Source organism: Mesoplodon densirostris, chromosome 2, assembly GCF_025265405.1.
Source record: "Mesoplodon densirostris isolate mMesDen1 chromosome 2, mMesDen1 primary haplotype, whole genome shotgun sequence".
Taxonomy (NCBI): Eukaryota; Metazoa; Chordata; class Mammalia; order Artiodactyla; family Ziphiidae; genus Mesoplodon; species Mesoplodon densirostris.
Window position 1 is genome coordinate 59065304 of NC_082662.1, and position 22101 is coordinate 59087404.

Consider the following 22101-nt stretch of genomic DNA (forward strand, 5'->3'; position numbering starts at 1 on the left):
GGCTTCATCAATGATGTATTTTCCTGCTTCAGGAGATTGTTGTATTTCTTACTGTGAGTTTTTAAATCCCCACTTACCTTTTATGATAGATGTTAGTAAATTACATTTCTTGATCTTGGTTTTGTTTTTATAGCTGTAACCAGGAGAAGCTTGAGATTTTGAAAATTTGGTTATTTTCAGTTTTTGATGTTGTATTTTTATTTCTAAAGGAATAGAGCTATGGAGATGCTATAAGTGCTGAAATCAGGCATTTAGTTACTTTTATGTAATCTGTTAAAATAGCTGATTTCTAGTTGCTTTGTAACTATTAAAACTGCAAGAAAAGCAAGAAAATATGCATAAAGTGATGCTCAATATATTTTATGTATGATACAAAGCTTTTACACCCATTTAAATGTTCCAAAACCTTTTATGATAGCTGAAAAAACTGAGTCGGAGAAGTTATGTAACTTACCCCAGGAGGGAGTGAAGATGGGATTTGAACAAGTTTTTCAGAGCTCAAAGCTCCTATGTTTTTTTACAACTGCATGTTTCCCATGGATCTTGTTACTGTATTTAAAGCTTAATAGAAGTTGTTCACCTGCTTAAAATTCTTCCCATTCCCACTCAACTCCTTCATTGCACTGATATTGGCATAGCAAATACTATGTCCGTTTGTGGCAAACCTGTTCCATGACCATTTTATTTGCAACATTTCTTCCATGTCTCCAAAAGGTCAAATATTTCTTTAAAAGTTGTTACTATTTTTAGCCCTTAAAGTCTTAATTGTCTTACGGTCATCTCCATTTCAGCGCACTAACCTGAACTCCCATAGATCAAATCTGAATTTCAAGGTGCCATCCACATCAGCCTCTTTTGCAATCCAGCACTAATGGAGTGTGTCATTAAGATGCATATTTCCCCCAATAGGCTCAGCTCAGAATAAAGGGGTACCATATTGTAAAGAGGCTCTGTGCTAAGTACAAAGATCACCTAGATTTCCTTTGAGTCACATAAAAATGAAAGCAAAGCATTCAGACCACATGCATACCAAGTTTGAACAATCTGGAAATGTGTAGAGCAACCAGCAAACTTTTGTTAAGTGACTACCCTGTGCCAGGCACTGCTCGACACTGAACTTGTCTTTTCATATTCCCTGGTACTTGCCTCTATTAAGCATCCCCATATCTTAAGCAATAGTCTAGGCACTGGAAATCATAAATATCATAAAAAATCCTGGGAGAGGGCTTCCCTGGTGGCTCAGTGGTTGAGAGTCCGCCTGCCGATGGAGGGGACACGGGTTCGTGCCCCGGTCCAGGAAGATCCCATGTGTCGTGGAGCGGCTGGGCCCGTGAGCCATGGCTGCTGAGCCTGCGCGTCCGGAGCCTGTGCTCCACAACAGGAGAGGCCGCAGCAGTGAGAGGCCCGCGTACCGCAAAAAAAAAAAAAAAAAAATCATGGGAGAGACTGGCCTTCATCTCAACTGGTCATACATTTTTCTGTAAGACCTTCTTAGGACAAAGAATCTGAATTGGATTATAGTACCTATATTTAAAACTTAGGGGAAGAGCTAATACGCAAAGCATTTTAATCTTTCCTGACAGAAATACAGTGGCCATTATAATTAATAGACATTGCCAGTGAGAGTTGCTGTCAATATGTGGCATTACGCCCAGGGCAATTAAATTTGCCTGTTTTTTATTATTGAGACCAAATGTTTGGCCTGGGTTCCTGCAGAAAATAAGTAATTCCATTACATGTGATTCACCTTTGAGTAACCCTCCAAGCCGACGAAGACTCAAGCTTGAAAATTTACATTTATTACAGAAATAATCCATTTAGCAAACATTTATTTGGTCTCCTTATGTTCACTGGGCAGCACAAAAAGGTTTAAACATACAAAACACGGTCTTTGTGTTTCACAAATGTACTGCCTAATTTCCCTAAAAATGTTTCTCAATTAAAAAAAAATCAAGGTTTTGGTTTTTTTGTTTTTTGTGTTTTTTTGATAAGAAGGCAAGACCAATTTTCAACTAACAGAAAGATATCCCAAAGACATGAAGCGCATAGACTCTGGAGTTAGGCAGAGGGGACTCTGAAATATGGTCTGTCCCAACTGCTGGGAACTAAACTCCAAGGGAGCCCTCGGAATACCCTGCCTGATAAGAGTGGCATTGTATATCTGAAACCTTCAGCCATACCAGATAGTTTAGGCCAGCAGTGTGATTTGTGGTGAGCATCTGTCTTTGTGTGCCTGAAGCTTTGGGTTTATCGGTTGACATCTAAGGGACTGTAGACTGAAAACCTCAGGTCAGTCATGCAGGTGTTCCATGCCTATGTGAGCTGACCCCCAGTAAAAACTCTGAACTTAGGTGAGGTTTCCTGGTTGGCAACACTTCACATGTGCTGTCATACATTGCTACGGGGAGAATTAAGCACCACCCATGCAAAAGTAGGAGAGAACAACTGGAAGCTTGCACTTGGTTTTTCCTGAAATCTGCTCTAAGCATCCTTTTTCCTTTGCTGATTTTAAGTTGTAATAGCCTTTCTGTAATAAACTATAGCCATGAATATATAAAAAAAAGAAATGTTGTCCATCAATTACCACCTGTGTGACCTGACACCAGTCACTCCTCATGCCCCATGGTACATAATCAATACAATAATAATAGCTCCCGTTAATAAGGCTGTGTTGAGCTAAGATAACGAAGTTCCTGATGAATTTCCTGAAACATTTTAAGTACCTAACAAATTACATCTATTGGTTTTTTTCATGATGTGTGTTTTGGGCTAAATTTAGCTTTTCAATGTGCCACTGTATACATTCTTCACCTAAAAATGTGGTGAGGTCACCTCACACCCCTCCCCCTGAGTCTCTGTTCCCTGCCCTAATGCACATGCTGTCAGATAGGTCCACCCCATGCAGCTTAGGGTTCCTTCTCTTTCCCTGATACCTCCATATATACAAATAAATATTCAAAAACTAAACATCAATGGAATGTAGATTGCAAACATCCAGAAAAGTCATTTGGTTTTTCTTTTAATTATTATACAAACATTCAGTGACTTTTTAAAGAAGATGTTAGACGAACATGGATGGTGTGTCCACCGTGTACTAAACATGGCCCTGGGTACCGAGAGAAGCATTGGGACTACCCGATAAGTCGCTTGGCTTGGAGGCACACAGACCTGGCTCAAAATCTTGGTCTTATCTAACTTGTTTATTTGGTGATCTTGGAAAAGGAATTTAATCACTTTGAGTTTATTTCTTAATCCATAAAGTAGGGGTTAGTAATACCGTCTGGGCTTGTTGAAAGTGTTAGTGTGTGAAAATGCCTAACATGGTGTGTAACACGTATGAGGGACTCAGTGAACCAGCGCTGCCTTCCCCTCACTCCTAGGGATTACAGAGAGAAAAACTGAGGCTATTCCTCCAAACCTCATGTCCTGGGAGGACATGAATCTTATATTGAAAGTAACACAGTGCCTCTCAGATTCTCTATACATTTGACTGCAAATGACAGCCAGTAAGAGGTCCAATTAAGATTTGATTCCAGATCTTTGGATTCCAAAGAAAGCAGTCCTTCTGCTCCCTTCCACCATGTCTCCTGCTCTGTATCTGGGACGGGCATCTTCATGCTTCTGGAGGAGATACACGAGAAGATGGTTTGCATTCCTCTGTGAACTGTGTCTTACATACTGACCCTAAACAGCTGTCACTGCCACCCTCTCCTCCTTCTGGTGCTCCCCTTTCTTCCAAAGCTCTAGGTCACTCTTAGAGCCAGCTCTGTGCCCAGGCCATGACTGGTCCAAGCTCTGTTCAAAAGCACTGTTTGTAGAGGAGTGGGAAGCAGAAGGATCAAGTACACCCCAGTAACATGATCTGCAAAAGTGACGCCTTTTCATCAATTTTAAATGCAAAACGCTTATATGGGGGTTTTAACACCATAATAAAGAGCTGTTAGTGAAAGCAATGTGTAAGCAAGACTGTGACGTGAGTGAGGAAGGTAATAAAATATAGTGCCACATCTCTTCCCATCCCAGTCCCTTTATCTTGGAGATAAACCAGTTTGCTGCCAACATGCTGACAGGATGGTGACCAGTCTACCTTTGACCTCTTCTTGTTGTCTTACCAGCTAGCAGTGGAAAAGTAGGAATTCAGGACAAGGAGAGAAAAGAGGAGGTATTGGCAGGACTCTCCACTTTCACTCCTATGTGGCAGGAGAACGTCTTGTGAAGGCCAGCAGAATCTTCTGTGAGTTTGGTCCTCAGCTCCTGCCTACAGGATGCTCACACCTTGATTTCTCCTGTTTTGGACTCAACTCCAGTACTGTTATCTCAATCTGTCCATCTATAGATCTAGTCTTCATTTTTAGGGAAAAATATTTCAATTGTAATTTTAAGAAATAGAAGATGTGAAACCAACCATGCAAAAACGCTGTATTTCTTTTGAGTATCAGATTTTGATGTTTTACCTAAAATTAGTATATCGTATAGAGGCTAAATTTTCTGTTTTGGAAGATCCCTCTGACAAATTCTGTTTTCACTGTAACATTTAAAGGCTGAAATTTAGAATTTAGTGTTTGCTTAGTGAATCTCTATAGAACAGTTACACTTGGGAGAAAAGGAAATTGATAAAGGTAATTTTTTGCTGTATTATTTCTTCCTCACCTGTGGAGTCGTATACTCAAAGTCAGGAAGGTATCTTTATTTTTTAATTAGTTAGAAGACATTTCAGAGAAAAACATAGTGAACACAGTAATTTGTGTTTTAAATTTAAAAGACTTTTAAAAGAAAGGTTTATTTTTTTTAAAGACTTTCAAACTTTTTGGAGCTATCATAAGAAATATATTTTACATGGTCACCCAGTTTGCAGACACTCACCACCCACACAGCTGAGGCCAAGAATTTCATGATACACTCTTCATCCTTTCTACAGGGAATGCACACTTAGTTTTTCTCTTCTACTTCATTTTCGAATGGAGGTTTCACCCTAACAAATTGATTTCATAAGTTTCCAATGGCCTGACTTGCAGTCTGAAAAGAAGGTGAGAAATAATGTCTTTATTTTAACACAATTGAGTAAATCATTTTAAGGAATGTTCTATTCGTGAAACACTATGGGACAGTGAAAATAAAGACAGACATGTACATAGTAGAGTGGCTGACTTCACAGAGCTTACCATCTAGTAGGGATTAACATAACATTGTGATCTGATGAGAAAAGCTGAAAGGAACATTACATTAAAAATGTGTTCATGACAAGCTTTTTGTAAACAGCTATTATGTGAGAGAGAAAAGCTGGAGGTTTTGTTGTAGTTGTAAATTCTTGTGGACATATCACTTTCTCGATGGTGAAGGTCATCATGAACACAGATTTGTGACTATATAGCTCCCAGTTTCTTAACTAAATATTTGACAACTTTACAAAGAAATAAATAAAAAGGAAAAAAAATATTCCAAACTTTTAAGCCAATCTGCCTTATCTCTTTTTTTCCTTTTCACTCCCTCCTATCTTTCTTCCCTCTGGTCACAGAAAAATCTGGCTTGAGCTATTCTGTTTCTTTTTTATTGTGATAAAATACACATGACAAAATTTACCATTTTGGCCATGTTTAAGTGTATTCAGTACTTTCTCAGTGTTGGGCAACCATCACCACTACCCAGTTCCAGAACTTTTATATCATCCCAAAAGGAAACTCTGTACCAATTAGGCAGTCACTCCTCATTTCCCCTCTACGCCACCCCTGGCAACCTCTACTCTGCTTTCTGTATCAGTGAATTTGCCTACTCCAGATATTTCACATAAATGGACTCATGCAATAGGTGGTTCTTTGTATCTGGCTTCTTTCACTTAGCATAATGTTTTCAAGGTTCATGCATGTTGTGTAGCATGTGTCAGTATCACATTCCTTTTAATGACTGCATAATATGCCATTGTATGGGTACATCACATTTTGTTTATCCATTCATTAGTTCATGGAGAACTATTTCATTTTAAGGGGGATTTTATTCAGAAAATAATTGTAAATTAATCAATTGGACATACCTTTAGAGGTTTGATTACATATATGTATATATATATATATATATATATATATATAGAGAGAGAGAGAGAGAGAGAGAGAGAGAGAGACACCTAAAGGCTTTCAAAGAAATCTGATGTCTATTTGTAGAAGTTCGAGCATGAGAAGAAGTGCTGTATATCCAGAAGCTCATGAGATAGTACTGGATCTGACCTATGGATTTAGGGTTCATCTGCATACAGATGGAAAATGAAACCATGTGAGTGAATGAAATTGCCCCAGGGAGAGAGTGTAAATAACTTAGGACAGAGTCCAGCAGTATTTTGGGGATCCATGGAGGGAGAAGGAGCCTCCAATTTCTTCCCTAGAGATGATGATAAATAAAACCTAACTCAGGTGAACCCTCAGGCTCATCATTTGCAAAGAAAACACCTCCTACTTTTTCACAAGATTTGTAAGAAAATTAAATGAGTCAACATATGCAAAGCAGCTGGTACCTGGCCCATAGGTAGGACCTCAGTAATGATAGCTACAAATATTACTATATAGATTTGTGCTGTCACTATTGTCAGTTTCTTCATGTTTCTTTATTTCACTATCTTGTAACATCATATCCAGGACTACCTATTTTGAAATAAGCTTTCCTACCCTCTTAAAACTCAGTCTGTTTTTAATTTTGTTGTTGTTGTTGTTCCCAGACTTTGCTAGCTTCTCCCATAATACCGATGGAAGCTAAAAGAATCTAAATTAGGTGGAGAGATGCTAAGAGGCACAGGCCAGACTTCTGACCCAGTTCTGCATGCACACAGGAGGATGTTCTCAATTCCATAGCTTGAAAGGAAACTGTTCTAGCCCCAGATCATCAGGACCTTAAAATTCTTTCTCTTTAGATCTCTTTGTTTTGATATTGGCAAGGGAAAAGTTATTTACTTCATTTCTCAAAGGCACTTGATTTTTTTTCCCTTCCATTTTTGGTAAAGAATAGTTGACAAAAATTCATGACCCAACCTAAAAACAATTACACTATTCTGGAGTCAGAAGTGAAAAATCATTGGATATACTGTTTTTTAAGCTTATCATGTTACCAGACATAGTGTCTTAAACTTGTTACTCCTGTAAGATTTTTGACTGTCCTTGCTCTCTTCTGAAGAATTTCTTTGAATATTTTTAAATAAACTCTCAAAAGACTTGACCACACCTCTCCATTCACTTTTAACATGGTTGGTATGACTGTTTCTTCCTGGGTCTTCTCAAAAAGCTGTTAAGATATGAATAACTTTTATATTTCATAACTTTGTTTTAGTCTTTCAGAGTTTTCTTCATACTTTTCTAAACTTCTCACATCTTTCCACCTTTCAAGGGGGAAAAGTTTTCAGTGTTTTTTCTTATTCAATAATTCGATTAGTTTTGTTTTTCTGGAATGTCACATCTCTAGTGTATTCCTATTTATATTCCATATATGGGAATGTATTCTACATATGGGAAATATAACTTTCAGTGAAACTAAAACTACAGAATGGCATTGCATTTTGTGAACATATGCAAATTCTTTCATTCCTTATTACTGGCTGATTTGTTGTACACTGAGATGGAAATACAAAAAGAATGTAACTCATACTCATCTACACAATTAGAAATGATGCTGGGAATGGACTCTGTCTCCTGCAGCCTGATCCAGGGCACTTTTCACTGGAAAATGGACAACCCGTGACGTTCATGACCTAGTTCATGTTGGCTATTATCCAAGTTTGGTGGTCAAAAACAGGACAGAGTCTATGGAAAATTACTATTGCCTGCTCTGTTACTAATTTAATACAAGAATTACTGGAATTTGTCTGTATTTTCTCATCTGTTTGGTAGGGCATGCTATCTCTTGTCTCATGGTCAAGTTACAGAAAATAGAGTAACTTGAAAACATAAGATAATAATAGCATTTGGTTTATAATTCTATAAAAACCAGTAGTGACTGGTGAATATAGCATTCATTGTGACTCCAAAGCTGAAATAGAAGCATGGAGAAGCCAATTAAGAGACTTGAAGCCCAAGAAAAATTATAGGAGGAAAATGATGATTTTAACTACAATATTTTGTCCCTATAAGGAGATAAGGCACTTACAGGTGAGAAGAAAGAAGTTTTTCACAATCAAAATTAAAAATGAACAGAGAGAAGGTGTTCCTAAATATTATGCGTGGGTAGTTTTAAATGTCAATAAGTTTTCTATAAACTCCTCATGTGGAGGGTAATGGAGAATAGCTTGATGTGGGAGATTTTTTTTTAAACAAACATTGACATTTTAAAGACCTAAACATCTTAAATGGAATGACTATTCAAATACAAAATTAGACAAACAGAGGCATTTTGGAGATTATATTTGAATAGTATCCTAAGAGCCAGATAATGAATGACTCAGATCATCTGAGTGGTCTGGGCTGACTCACATGTTTTAAAAAAAGATGTCATCAAATCTCTGATTTTGTCAGTGTTTTTCCCCTTGATCCACCTGGTAGTGTCAAACAAATCCTGAACGTCAGTGACTTTTCCAGCTCTAATTTGTCAGGATGAAGTTCCAAACCACCAGTAACAAGTCTAAGATTTTGAATATATAGGCATTGGTATATTTAAATAATACTAACATGAGAAACACACAAGCCACATATGTAATTAGAGGACCCGTGGGAGATAGGAATCCCAGACAGAGCCTTGACAGGAGAAGAATAGAAGATACAAGAGTAGGCTTGGTTTGTCCAGGATGGAAGAAAAGGAGCCTTCTTACCCCAATACCACCTGAATGATGCTTCCTGGAAGACATCTTAAATCAACAAATATTATCTGGTTCCTCTACTTGCCGTAGAGGACATACCGAGGGTATCCTTGGCCTCTGTCCTAGAAAGGCTTACAGTCTATGAGGGAAACTGACATAGGAACTAATAAGTGGGATGCTTTGATATATTGTAATACATATAACAGCAACATTTGGGGGAGCACAGGATAGTCCGTTCTGACAGCACTAAGATTGAGAGGCCCTCACAGAGGAGGGGGCATTTGACGGGGCTGTGAAGGCACATATGGAAGTTGTAAATATCAACAAAACAGGAAAAGCATTTCAGCCAGTGGCAAGGACCACATAAGGAGAAAAGAGATACAGGAGAACAGATATTGAGGATGTTCAGAGAATCTAGTATAGCCACCGAATTGAGGAAGTAGAAAAAGATGAACTGGGAATATGGGATACAAAGAAGTGTCAGGCCAATGTGGCTTTTTTGTATTGTTTACATAATCTCTGTCTTGGAACTATCCCAGTGTCAAGAATCCGTCTACCCTGGAAATTACTGTTCTTCTAAGTCTGTGATGGGGTTTCTTGGCACAGCACCAGTTTGGGCGATGGCTAACAATAGTCTAAGAAAAGCTTGCCAACTTTACTGTACCTTGTCTTGATCTCCTTTCCATTTTTTAAAAAATATTCTTACATTGCTCATAGGGCTAAGAACTTACAGTACCATGTCCTTGATAAATATCTGTTGAAAAACAATAATGAATCCTATGCACATGCACACACACACATGCATATATGTGAAGAAACTTTCATTGCTTTTTGAACGTTCAAATTTAATATATTGCAACTTAAAAAATATGTTCACTTGAATGTTGCTAGAAACATTCAAATAGAAAATAGATTTTTTGACCTTTTGTTGTTTTCCCACAGGATTGAAAAAACGTACAAGGAAGGCCTTTGGAATACGGAAGAAAGAAAAGGACACTGATTCTACGTATGTACTTAAGGAGAGCACCACTGCTCAGCATCAGCTGGCTGTGACCGTGTGGAAACACAGATCTGGTGTGGTCTGCTGTATAGCAGAATAATGAACCTATTAAACCCCTTATGTGGCAAGAATCTCTGAAAGAAAGTTAGAAATGCAAAAATCAATAGTTGTTTAGGCACAGGTGAAAAGAAAAAAAGGTTATGTTGATCTCACACCTTTAGCTTTTCATTCTGTACATTTTTATCGTGCATAAATTTTATCAGAAGGTGCTGAGAATTGCCCTGTGGCCTTGTCCTCTGAGAATTTATAATTCATGGAATAGAATATCTATCATGCAAATTGAAGTATCTTTCATATAACTAAAAGAGCTAACATTTGTTATGACTACCGTGGTAACACGTACTTAGTAAACGCTCAGTGAATGGTAGCAGCCACTACTACTATTATCACTAATACAAATTAATACGTGGTAAGTTCCTTAGGAGCGATTAGAAATGGAATTTCTGGGGAATTGGAGGGTGGGAAAGCTCATATTTGAATAAATTATCAGTGAAGCTTCAAAGAGAGAGTAGCCTTGATTTTGGCCTTCAAGAAGATGAGGACATGCATTTCATGCAAAGGGAACAACAGCCAAAGCAGAGATGTAGAAAAGCCAAGTAGGTGTTCAGGACAAGCTAAACAGAGCAGTCTGTCTACTTGTCGGCCACACATAAATGTAATAGTGGGAGGCAAGGCTGGAAAGGAGATCAGGGCCAGATAGGAAGGGCTTTAAGTACCAGCCAGGCTGAGGTGTCTGGGCTACCTTCCTTAGGCAGTGGGCGACCCTGAAGCCTTGAAGGCTTTTAAACCAGAGACTGTAAAGGATTGGGGGGTAAAAAGCTATCTTTTGTCCAGATATCAAATTTTAAGTCCCCTGTTCTTACCTTTTCTTTGTGTTTTTTCTTTTGGTAAATAATTATTTCATGGAAGCTGCATTTACTCTAGTCTTGCCAATTTTTCTAAATGATTAAATTAGAAACAAAATTTTCTGAGCCTTATATAATTTTCATTATTTCTTAAGAAATTTCCAACTTTGAAGCATTAACCAGAATAGGAGATTGCTCGTTCACCAGAGTCGGAAGACTGGGCTCTGGTTTCAGCATTGCCAATAGCTCCACGGACTTAGAATTACCCTTTCCTCTAATAGGCCTCAGTTTGCACTAGATGGAACTGAGTTTCCATAAAAGGCCAGACACTGTAGCAGTCCGTCTGCTACAACCTCCCCAGGGCAGGCTGAGCTCATTTGCAGATGGCCAAAGTACCACTCTTCCATCACCACTTCTAAAAACATGAAAATGAGGAAGTTACTCTTCATGGCTTTGTGTAGATGCCCAAAATCTCTCTGAAGTACTCTAACAAGACATTTACTTGTAAAATCCCAAGCATCTGTCCTTTACTTCTTATCATCTGAGTGCCCCAGTTTACTTAGGTGATAGCAAATTAGCTATAAACTGGTTCCACCAGCAGTGATGGTCAAAGGACAAGATGTTTAGTGTAGGCCTTTGCTTTTCATGAGCCCCTGCTCTCTAACTGGGTCATATATCATTCTTGCAGAAGGCTGGAGAAATGTTCTGGCAACGTGCTATCCCTTCAGATTTAGGTAATGCTTATGTTAGTCTGCAGTCACTGAAACCTTGTTGATACAAACTGTTTTCAGGGCTGTTGCAACTCCGTGAGGGTTGCCAAGTAACCTGCTATGGTAGCTGCCAGTTCCAACTTCAGTTGATTGAGTGTCCTTAGATAGAGTGGAGTTAGAACCAGAGCTTCCTGATTTGATCAACGTTACAATGGCTGATAGAGGAAAGGAGAGAGGCTGTGCTAAGTGGCAGGCCCTGTGCAGGGTATTTTGTATGTACTGATATCCTTTTTAATCCTCATAGTAATTCAATAAGGTTAGAAATAATATCTCAATTTTGGAGATGAGAAATCAGTGCCAAAAGGAATTAAGTAACTTGCTGAAGGCTACTCAGAAAAATAAGACATGGAGCCAGTATTCTAGTCCACAGTCAAGTGCCTATTCTTTGATTACTCAGAAAAAAAAAAAGAATAGATAGGCAAAATTATATTCAAGACCAATAGGTGGGTAAAAGAGAAAAGGCAGCAGTGGCAAGAGGTGACTGTCACTTTTTAAAATAGAGACAAAGGTCCCTGGTAGATGATCAGTTTTAAAACAGAATCAGTAAATATAATGGGTCTGCTGTTAAAAAGAAAAAAAATTATTTAAAAATGTATAAAACTTAATAAGAGGGGGTTAGGAAATAAACTGAGGACACATACCCCATTGTCTGAGGTTGCTAAAATCTCTCTCTACTCCCCATCCTAGGTCAGCTTATATAATAACTTTATTCTAGGTACCATTTTTAATGAGTATTTACTATGTTCTAGGTACTATTCCAGGCTCTTCATTTATATTAACTTATTGAATCCTTTAACAGCCCTATGAGCTATATGCTGTTATCATGGCTGTTATATAGATGAGGAAACTGAGACACAAAGGAGTGAATTACTGGTCCAAGGTTATGCAACTAGGAAATCTAAGTTGATTGAACCTGGGCAGTTGGGCACTATAGCTAGTGCTCTATACCACCATGATTACTGCTCTCATATGGGGAAGCAGCAGCCCCATTTCCATCAGTGGATAAGACAAAGGATCAGAATAGACACCAACGCTGCTATGTACAATTACAATTATTCTGATTAAGATTTTTGAAGTGCCATCCCTATAGCTGAAATATGCATGAGACCAAGTGGCCTCCCATTTAAGATCCTGTATAGCTATGCCCTTCTACCTGGACCAATAGTTGGCAACACCACAACCAGGACTATCTTCAGAGCCTTGTCTTCTCCACATCTATCACCTGCCCCGAAAGACAACCCCATGAGGATCAGTGCCTCTGGTTGTGTCCTACGCAAAATTTGATGCAATCTCCTCTCTATCAGTTCCTTTAGCAGAGGCTGAAATCCTAGTAAGAAATGCTCATTTTTTGCAGTGTACAAATCTAAGGAAAATTGACTTTGATGAGTATGGGTTGGTACCATTCCTCTGTACTTTCCTACCACCTGGGTTTACTGCAGCCATAATAACCCACTGGATTTACTTGCCTGTCTCATTCTCTGTATGATGAGCATGTCTTCTCCATTATTTTATCTCCTGACCCTAGCCTAGTGCCTGGCCTATTATAAGCACTCAATAGTTGTTCAATGAATTATATATAACTTTTATTGGCTAAGACTCTTCCTATCTTTCTATCTTAGATGAAATTTCTTTGAACCAACTTTTTCCCATAGCCAGCGAATGTCCAAAGATCCTGAGATTTCTGTCAACTCCCATGGTCTTTCAATATCAGGGTCCTCTCTGCTTCTAGCCTCTGTATCATTGATTCATCCCTGTATCCACATGGACACAGAAATGATTATGGAAAACGATGCTCTCCCATCAAGTGTTTTGCAATACAAGTAGAATATTCTGCTAATTTTGAAGGGGGTGTTGGTGGGGAAGGGGAATCACCTCTTGAAGCCAAGAAGACGTCCCACCAACTCTGCATTTCTCTCTCTCTCCTCTGTCCCACCCTATGAAGCAATAAACAATCTTGTCACTTGGTCCCACCTGCTAAGGAACAGTTCCAATCACACCAAACTCTTCAAGATTTCAGAGTCCACCCAAGCACTTACTAAGGTTTTCTTCCAAACAATGCAGGTCCCCATCTAAGCATAATTCTGGTCTCCATATTAATAGAATAATATTTTTCTAGCTCCTTACAGAATTAATTAATACAAGAAGTTATAAAGTGACTACTCTTTTTCTTCTCTCTTTCTCTGATTCCTCCAGCTCAGTTTTCCAAACTAACAATAATAATACCCTTCCTCTATTGCTATAAAGTCTAACATGGCTGCAAGTGAAGAGTTTTGTGTTCCTAGGGTAGAGACATCATGGAAGAGGAAAAAACCTGTAACAAACAAACAAACATTTTTGAATACTTAGTATGTGTCGGGAACCATTATAAGTTCTTTATATACCTTATCATATTTAAGCTGGCTTAGAGAACTAAGTAATAAGCAATATGTTCAAGGTCAGAGAGCTAATAAGTGGTGGAGTCTGGACACCTGGATTCATCCTACTCTAAAGCCCTTATTCTTAAGCACTGCAGCCTAGCTTCACCATGGATTAAATACCCTGGACTTTAGTCATCAAAGCAAGCCATTTAGCAAAATTGCCCTCCATTTCCTGTTCTCCTGTAATCAAAGGAGCAGTAACTCTAGAAATATGGAAGAAAATATAGATTCTCAAAATAAGTTGAAAACTACTTTGTAGTTTTATAAGTTCTTCTTAGTATAAGAAGTTCCTTCTTATAAGGGGAAATTCAAGACCACTTATGGGGAGAAGATGAGAGAGAACAAATGGGTTTGCATTCCTGGTGGTAGTTTTAAATATAAGACTGCTGAGTGGGACAGCTCTTAATGAATTCTCCTCTCAAGACACTGCACCAGCAACTTGTGCCTTTTGGATTTCAGTTTTTAATGAGACTCTCCCTCCCACTCACACATACACACACCCCACACTCAAATATCACTCAACCAATCTGTTTTGATTTGGCTTTCATTAGCCAGGTTTACTGGGGTTGGAACTCGTGAGAGGGGGGAGAAAGGTGGTTAACGATTCTTACTGTCACACTTGAGACTATGTAGCAAGAATGATTAATTTTCCTAATAGCTACCAATTTCTTTTTGTTACAGAGGTTCACCAGATAGAGATGGAATTGTAAGTATTTAAATGACCATTTTTAGTAGGTTTGCACTTCAACCTATGCTAGTTTAAATTTCTTAAAGCCCCATTTCTTCTTTTTTTTTTTTCTGCAAGGGGAAAAAATTAGCTTAAATGACTTTTCAATTACAACTTTTTTTGTTGTAAATTTTGTAGTCATTGCATGGGACATAAATGCAGTCTTGGTCAAGTTAAACTTATTTATTGAATTCACCAAAAACCCTTCCCCAGAGTAGGCAAGCAAACCAGTCATCAATATGGTGGGTCAGAAGCCAGAGAGTTCCTGCAGGGGCTGCTACCATCAACTGCTATTTCGTTTCCTATTTAATGATATAAGAGCTCCTTATATGAGAATGTTTTTCTTCAGCAGAGGCCACAAAGTCATAATGGATCTGAGATCCAATAAAATTGAAAGAAGCTCTTCCTCTTTCATAGTTGAGCTGCAGATACATTTTCTATATTAAATTCATAAGTAGGGAATAGTCTTGAAACCATTTATGCCTGAATTTACAGCCTGGGGGAGGAAAATGTGTCCACTGGGTTTAGATTCAACAGTAACTCTGATTCCTTGCTGGTCACCAGATTTCTTGCTTTTTAAAGAAATCTGTGATGCATGGGCTTGGATTTATCCGAGTTGTGCTTATGCGAGTCTGCACCAGCTTCTAAAATGACTTTCTTCAAATCTAAATCAGATGCCTATTCAGAAGGTTCAAAAGAACAGCTGTTACTGAAGGAAAAAAAAAAAAAGGGACTCGCATTAGGCTCATTGGGCTGAAGTGGGAATGAAAATAAACCAGATAGTTAAAAATATTTTCTTGAAAAATCACCCTTTATAATATTAGACCTAAATTGGGGTGTTAACTGCAGCTATGGTAGGAGTTTTTCTCCCATATTTGACTCAAGGTTCTTAGCTTTGGGGCGCCTTTTGCATTCATGTAGTTCTCGCCATGAAATGTTAAGAAAGTAGACTGAAATTTATCAGACATTGGGTAACACTATAATCAAGGCTCTATTCAGCAGGGGAAAAAAAAGACCCAGAAGACTCAGCTTCTCCTCACCTCTTGCTTCTGGCTCAGAGCCCTCTCGTTAACTCTGTCTCAGGTACTCTCTGCTTCTGTGTCTTCTCTTTGCTTCTGTCTTGGTCCCCTCCCTGAGTTCTCTTGTCCCCTTCATTCTGACCCTTGCAAGGCTCTGTGAGATAGTCTCTGCTTTCCCTCCCTGCTGCTTCCAGGCTGGTTTGCTGTTTCTTGCTTCTCTCCCTGTGGCACCCTCAGTCTTGTCCTTTTTCCTTTCTCTAAAGCTCCTCCCACCCTGCTGTTTATTGTCTCCCAAGGCCCCACTGCTATCTCAGAGTTCTCTGGTCTTCTAGGGACCACGAGTTTAAATCTCGAGCAGAACATGCACCCCAGTGTTTGGCACAGTCCTGGTGGGCGTGTAACAGGCAACTCTGAGTACGTGCTGAGTCAATAAGCCCAGCCATGATTCTGCGGACTTGCCCACCCTAAGTCAAGGCTTCATCCCTGAGTTCCCCGATCCGCCTTCACTGTCACCATTCTCAGTCACATCAAGTTATTTATCAGCAGATGTGCCTTCTTTGTTCCTTAATTGGAAATGCCATGAATGGTCATGATTTTAGGAAGGAAGAATCATTTAATTTCGATTTCTCAGGAAATAACACAGACCTGTTTGGAAAACAGGCTGCATTCGAAATAAATGCAGGTTCTCAGAAACCGGGTGTACAGCTTCCTAGGTAACTGGAAATTATTGGCCAGCTGCTAATTTTACTATGTGGAAATGTGCCTCAAGTTTTTTCCACATACTATGGTCACCAAATTTTGAGAACGTCTTATGAGACCAGTGCTACAGGGGTCCAAGTTTCTGTTCGCATTCAGTCCCTGGAAATCTCAAAGTGATTTTCTTTCAAACTCAGACTGATTTCTTTAAGACCTCATGTCTGTGGAGCCAGTCCACATTTATGTGGCTGAGTTAGCTTTCAACTTATTGCTTTTTGAATATCTGAAGTTGAAATTTATGGTTTCACTAATGTGGCTCCACAAACTACAAGTTGTGGTGTACCCATTTAATACTTATAAACGACTTTGTCAATGCAGGGGCCTCACGATAGATTTAACTATATAAATTCAGTTTCTCAAAAATCCAGTGAAGCCCATCTCTGGTGACACTGCTTTTGAGTTTTTATCTACAGAGCCTCTGTGGCCAGGCTGCATGTATCAAGATGGGCTTGCCTTGCTCCCCACTGGCTGAAAATGCCTGCCCTCGGCCGAGCTGTCTGTCTCGATGTCTGAAGCTTCAGGCAACTGTGTGTGATGATGCAGTCTAACCCAGAGACAAACTCTGTTTTATGCAGGATACACTCTAAGTTTTTCCTAAGCAGTTCAGATTTCCCTCCACACCTAGACTGGGGGCACTGGGGTTCACGGCCGTTGCTGTGAGGAGATCTCTGCTCATCCTGAACACGTGTGCAAGAAAGGGTCTGGATTTGGAGCTGTCAACTGTGTGTGCTGTGTGTATTGATGTCTCCCAGGAAGGCTTTGATCCAGGGGAATATATGATGGAGCTAGCCTTTTCAGACGTCCATTAGAAATGCAACCATTTTTATTAAGTCTCTTTGGTGTGTCCCGGTGTTTGTTCTCTACCTGTAAATTAAGTGCCGGCTGAGTGAGGACTAGATCCACATCATCCCTAGTGCCTGGGGTGCCTCTTCCTCCTTCCCTTCTTCTCCTGGCCAAGCCACACCGGCCTGCTGAATAGAGCCTCATTATGGGCCCCAAAGTCCACTCTTTGCTTCAGGAACCCTGCCAAGATTGGTAGGCCCTACAATTTGGCCTAGACATGATTTCTTCTATGGTATGCTTGCTGACTCCATGTGATTCTTTATATGTGTCTTGAAGAACAAACAGATCCTTTAACAACTTTTTTCTACATGAAAACAATCAATTCCAGCAGCCCAGCCCACATGAACCACCCTACAATTACAAAGCAGAGTGCGCACGTGAAGGAGGAAAAAAAGTTTCGGTAAGGAAACAGATTTTAGTTTAAGATATCCAAGGGGTTGTAGAAACAGTGAGTAAAATCCCAATTTGAAATTTGAAAAAAACAACAGTAGCATTTAAGAAGACTCTTCCTTAGATAATATTTCCCAATTACTTCCTGAATACCCAGGGCCAATTTTTAAATCAACCAAATAGACTCTATAGGTTGACATCCGAATATACTTTTAAAAAGCGATCAGGCATAAGAGACGTGTGATTGCTATGTCTTACACAAAGGACAGGGATTCAAATTTTAAAAAGAATATGCTGTTTATAAGAAAGCCTTGGCTGTAATATAAACAACACCATACAAATTGAGTAGTTGTTTATTAGGATAAGCACTATCTCAGTAACATCAGGAATTTGGCAGGACCTTGGCCTGTGGGATCTAATGTACTTGACAATGGACTTGGGATGCTGATCCTGTCCCAGACTATGCAACAACTATAGCTGTGTTGTCCAACACGGTGGCCACATGTGGCTGTTTAAAATTCAGCCTCACTAAATGTCCATCGACAGCTGAATGGATAAAGCTGTGGTGCATATATACACCACATCTTTGAATTCCACCATGGAATATTCCACCATGGAATATTACTCAACTATAAAAAAGAATGAAATAATGCCATTTGCAGCAACATGGATGAACCTAGAGATTATCGTACTAAGTGAAGTAAACCAGACAGAGAATGACAAATATCATATAATATGATATCAATTATATGTGGAATCTAAAAAAAATAATAATGATACAAATGAACCTATTTACAAAACAAAAATAGACTGACAGACATAAAAAACAAAGTTACAGTTACCAAAGGAAAGGGGGGGATAAACTGGGAATTTGGGATTAAAAGATACACACTACTATACATAAAAATAGATAAACAACAAGGGCCTACTGTAGAGCACAGGGAACTATATCCATTGTCTTGTAATAGCCTATAATGGAAGACAATCTGAAAAAGAATATATATATATATATATATATATATATATATATATATATATATATATAAAACTGAATCAGTCTGCTATGCACCTGAAACATTGTAAATCAACTATACTTTAATTAAGTAAATAAATAAATAAATTTTAATTAAAAAAAATAAAATAAAATTCAGTTCCTCAGTCACACTTGTCACATTTCAAGTACTCCAGAGCTACTTGTGGCTAGTGGCTACCATATTGGACAGCACACATACAGAACATTTACTTCTTCACAGACAGTTCTATTGGATGGTGCTTTTCTATACAAAGTGAGTCAAGTCTGTCTCAATGGCAAAAAGATTATATTTAGGCAGTGTATCATGTGCCTTTAATACTTCTCACCAAGGAAAGCTATGTGGCCATGATCCGACCATGGAAAAGAAGAGCATTCACAATGGAAATTAAGAACTTTGATGAATGTGTAATTGAACACAATTGTTACTACGTTTTTTTTTGTTTTTTTTTTTTTTTTTTGCTGTACACGGGCCTCTCACTGCTGTGGCCTCTCCCATTGCGGAACACAGGCTCCGGACGTGCAGGCCCAATGGCCATGGCTCACGGGCCCAGCCGCTCCGCGGCACGCGGGATCCTCCCAGACCGGGGCACGAACCCGTGTCCCTTGCATCTGCAGGCGGACTCTCAACCACTGCGCCACCAGGGAAGCCCCGTTACTACGTTTATTGATTTAAACCATGATATTATCTGAGAGCAGATAATAAACCTGACCAAAGTAAAATACCTATTAAAACATGATCAACATTGCTGTAAGCCTCAATTATCTTCAATAACAGTCATATATTCAAGTTGTAGAAGTTATTTATGCTAATTGTGGAATTTTAGAAAGTACAGAAAAGAATTAAAAGAATAAATAATTATACTCCAAGAGAAAAATCACTGTTTATATGTTGATGAATAGAAAACATTGCTTTAAATAGCAAGCTTAGTTTTTAAATAATATTTCCCCACTTAACTTACATACTTCCTTGCTTTTTCACTGTTTTCCAATTGAAAATGAATAGAGCCATTACCTCCATATTACCACTATGAGCTGCTTAAATGGTTAAACCAGGAGAATTGTTTCTTCCTTGGAGTTTGACCAGAAGAATTTCAGCCAGGTTCTGGATTAGCTTTAACTTGATAATATCCACTTGCAAAACCAAATATATTTGTAAGAATTCACTAGTATGAATGAGGCCAAATTGCCAATTTCTCTAATGAAACTCTGTGTGTGTGTGTGTGTGTGTGTGTGTGTGTTTGCATATGTTTTGAATGTCTGCCCCAAAGAATGTATTTTTATGATTTGTTGTTTGTGTTTAGTACTTATGTTTAAAATGTTCCTATTTTAAAGGAAATTTTCTTTTTATAGGCTTTGCCTTCTCTTTATCTCAATCTTCCATTGGTTTCCATGGAAACTGGGAAATTTTTCACTCAGCCCAGATCTAGAAAATTCAAAAAATCGAGGAACTTTTTTAGTCATAATGTCGGATATATGTTGTCAGGAAAGAAATATACACACACATATATTTATTTTGTTTTTGTTTAGCTGAACATATCAACTATCTTGGTTTTGAAAGGTTTTGATTATGGAGATGAGCTTATCATGGAAGCAAACAACTGTAGAACTTTGAAAATTTTGAACTCAGTAGTTTATCTAATCTCTTTAGTTTTTTGTTTGTTTGTTTTTACGGTACGCGGGCCTCTCACTGCTGTGGCCTCTCCCGTTTTGGAGCACAGGCTCCGGACGCGCAGGCTCAGCGGCCATGGCTCACGGGCCCAGCTGCTCCGCGGCATGTGGGATCTTCCCGGACCAGGGCATGAACCCGCGTCCCCTGCATCGGCAGGCGGACTCTCAACCACTGCACCACCAGGGAAGCCCCTCTTTAGTTTTTAGATAACAATCCTTTGTATTGAAGAATTGTTTGATAACTGAAAGGTCTATTAATAATACTATGCTGATCACAAAATTCATCAGTTTAGTTCTTTGGTATCAGCTTAGTTTATTTGATTTCTCATTATTATACATTACATTTGTATTTTGAATTTATTATACATGCTATCTAAGAAGGATTTGGAGAATTTTGCAAAGAAGACACATGCAAACAGATTGGTAAAGTAGAAATTTTAAAAGAAAGCAAATATGACAAAAAGAAAATAGGAACCATGCCCATTCACTATGAGAGAGATTTTTTTTTTTATTATTAAACGGCACATTATTTAATGGACCATGTCCTCAAAAGCAGCTTCATCGCTTATACAGGTGCAGAGTTGATGTGGCAGGTTTTTAAAGCAACCTTTGTTCAAAGAAGAAAGAATGTCATTGAAGCACTAATTCAATGAAGGCAATTCTGTGAGAAGGTTAAAATGATGTAGTCTGACAAAGTACATTATCTTTGTCAGGAGCAAGACAGAGACGAAGAGGGGTACCAGCCCTGTATTCTGGGGCACTTGTTGGTGGAGGTGGGGCAGAGTTGGTGCATTTGTAAATTCCAGGGCAGTGTTAGTGTATAGGAAGAGAGAGGAAGATAATGAACACATTATTCCCTAGGCACTTCACCCTTACTAAACTACTGTTAGTTCTTAGAGTGCCCAGTCAACATGCAGTAAGTATTACTCAGTGATGATGGTTACTAAGTTACCTCTGATTTGGTTTTCTAGTGATCCTATATGCATAGATGCAAAGCTTTCTTTTCCTACGTATTTGTCAAATTGTGTCAGCTGTTCACATTTTATTTCAACTGGCCTTCATTTGTGACTGCAAAATTAGGTGTCCAGTCCTTAAGCCTCGTGTGTCATGTCAGCATCTGGTGCGTGTTGTTGTGAGATCTGTGAGTGCTCTGTGACATACTGCTGCTCCATGTGCCAGCTACAGGAATGTTGTTGAATGGACTGTCCATTACCAACCTCATTTGTGTTTTTGTCCTTTGCTCACAAGAAGTAGAGAATCCCAGGAATTTCAATTTGGATGATGCCACATCCTTGCTCAAGTTCTTATGGCCACACATGTCATGGTTGTACTAGGGGTCAAAATAGAACTTTAAGACAACCCTGAGAGAACAATGCTGATACCCAGTCACTTGTAATTATGTGTGCTCATGGAGGCTTAGGATGCATGGATGATAGAAATCCGCTCTTAATCCTCAAATTCTATATTAATAATTTGGTAAGAAAAGCCACTCGAAAAGAATATCAGCACTATTTTTAATACTTACAGGCTGAGTTAACTAATTTGGAGCTGATTTCCTTTATATTCTGTCAAGGGGGTGGTTAGGAAAAAGTTGAGTCAGTGTCAGAAAAGTTAAAAGAAGACTAGTTAATGACTTGGATGAATATTCTTTGGATCTGTTGGAACTAATTGTATATGAGAGTAATGTAGAAATCAAAATATTTCCATTTAAATATGTATATATGTCTGGGTATATCCCCTAAGGTATAGAGGATTAAATTATAACATAGGTGCTGCTGACTCTCTAGTAATTGAATAAAATTTGAA

General features: G+C 38.7%; 1 protein-coding gene across 1 annotated transcript in view; it reads left to right on the top strand.

Moving 5' to 3' along the window:
• The window catches only part of SGIP1 (SH3GL interacting endocytic adaptor 1), a 127092-nt gene that overhangs the window by 7004 nt on the left and 97987 nt on the right, over nt 1–22101 (top strand). The window contains exons 2-3 of the mRNA XM_060119528.1: nt 9710–9773; nt 14541–14565. Of these exons, the coding sequence (XP_059975511.1) occupies nt 9710–9773; nt 14541–14565 (89 nt within the window). The remainder of the gene's footprint in view (nt 1–9709; nt 9774–14540; nt 14566–22101) is intronic.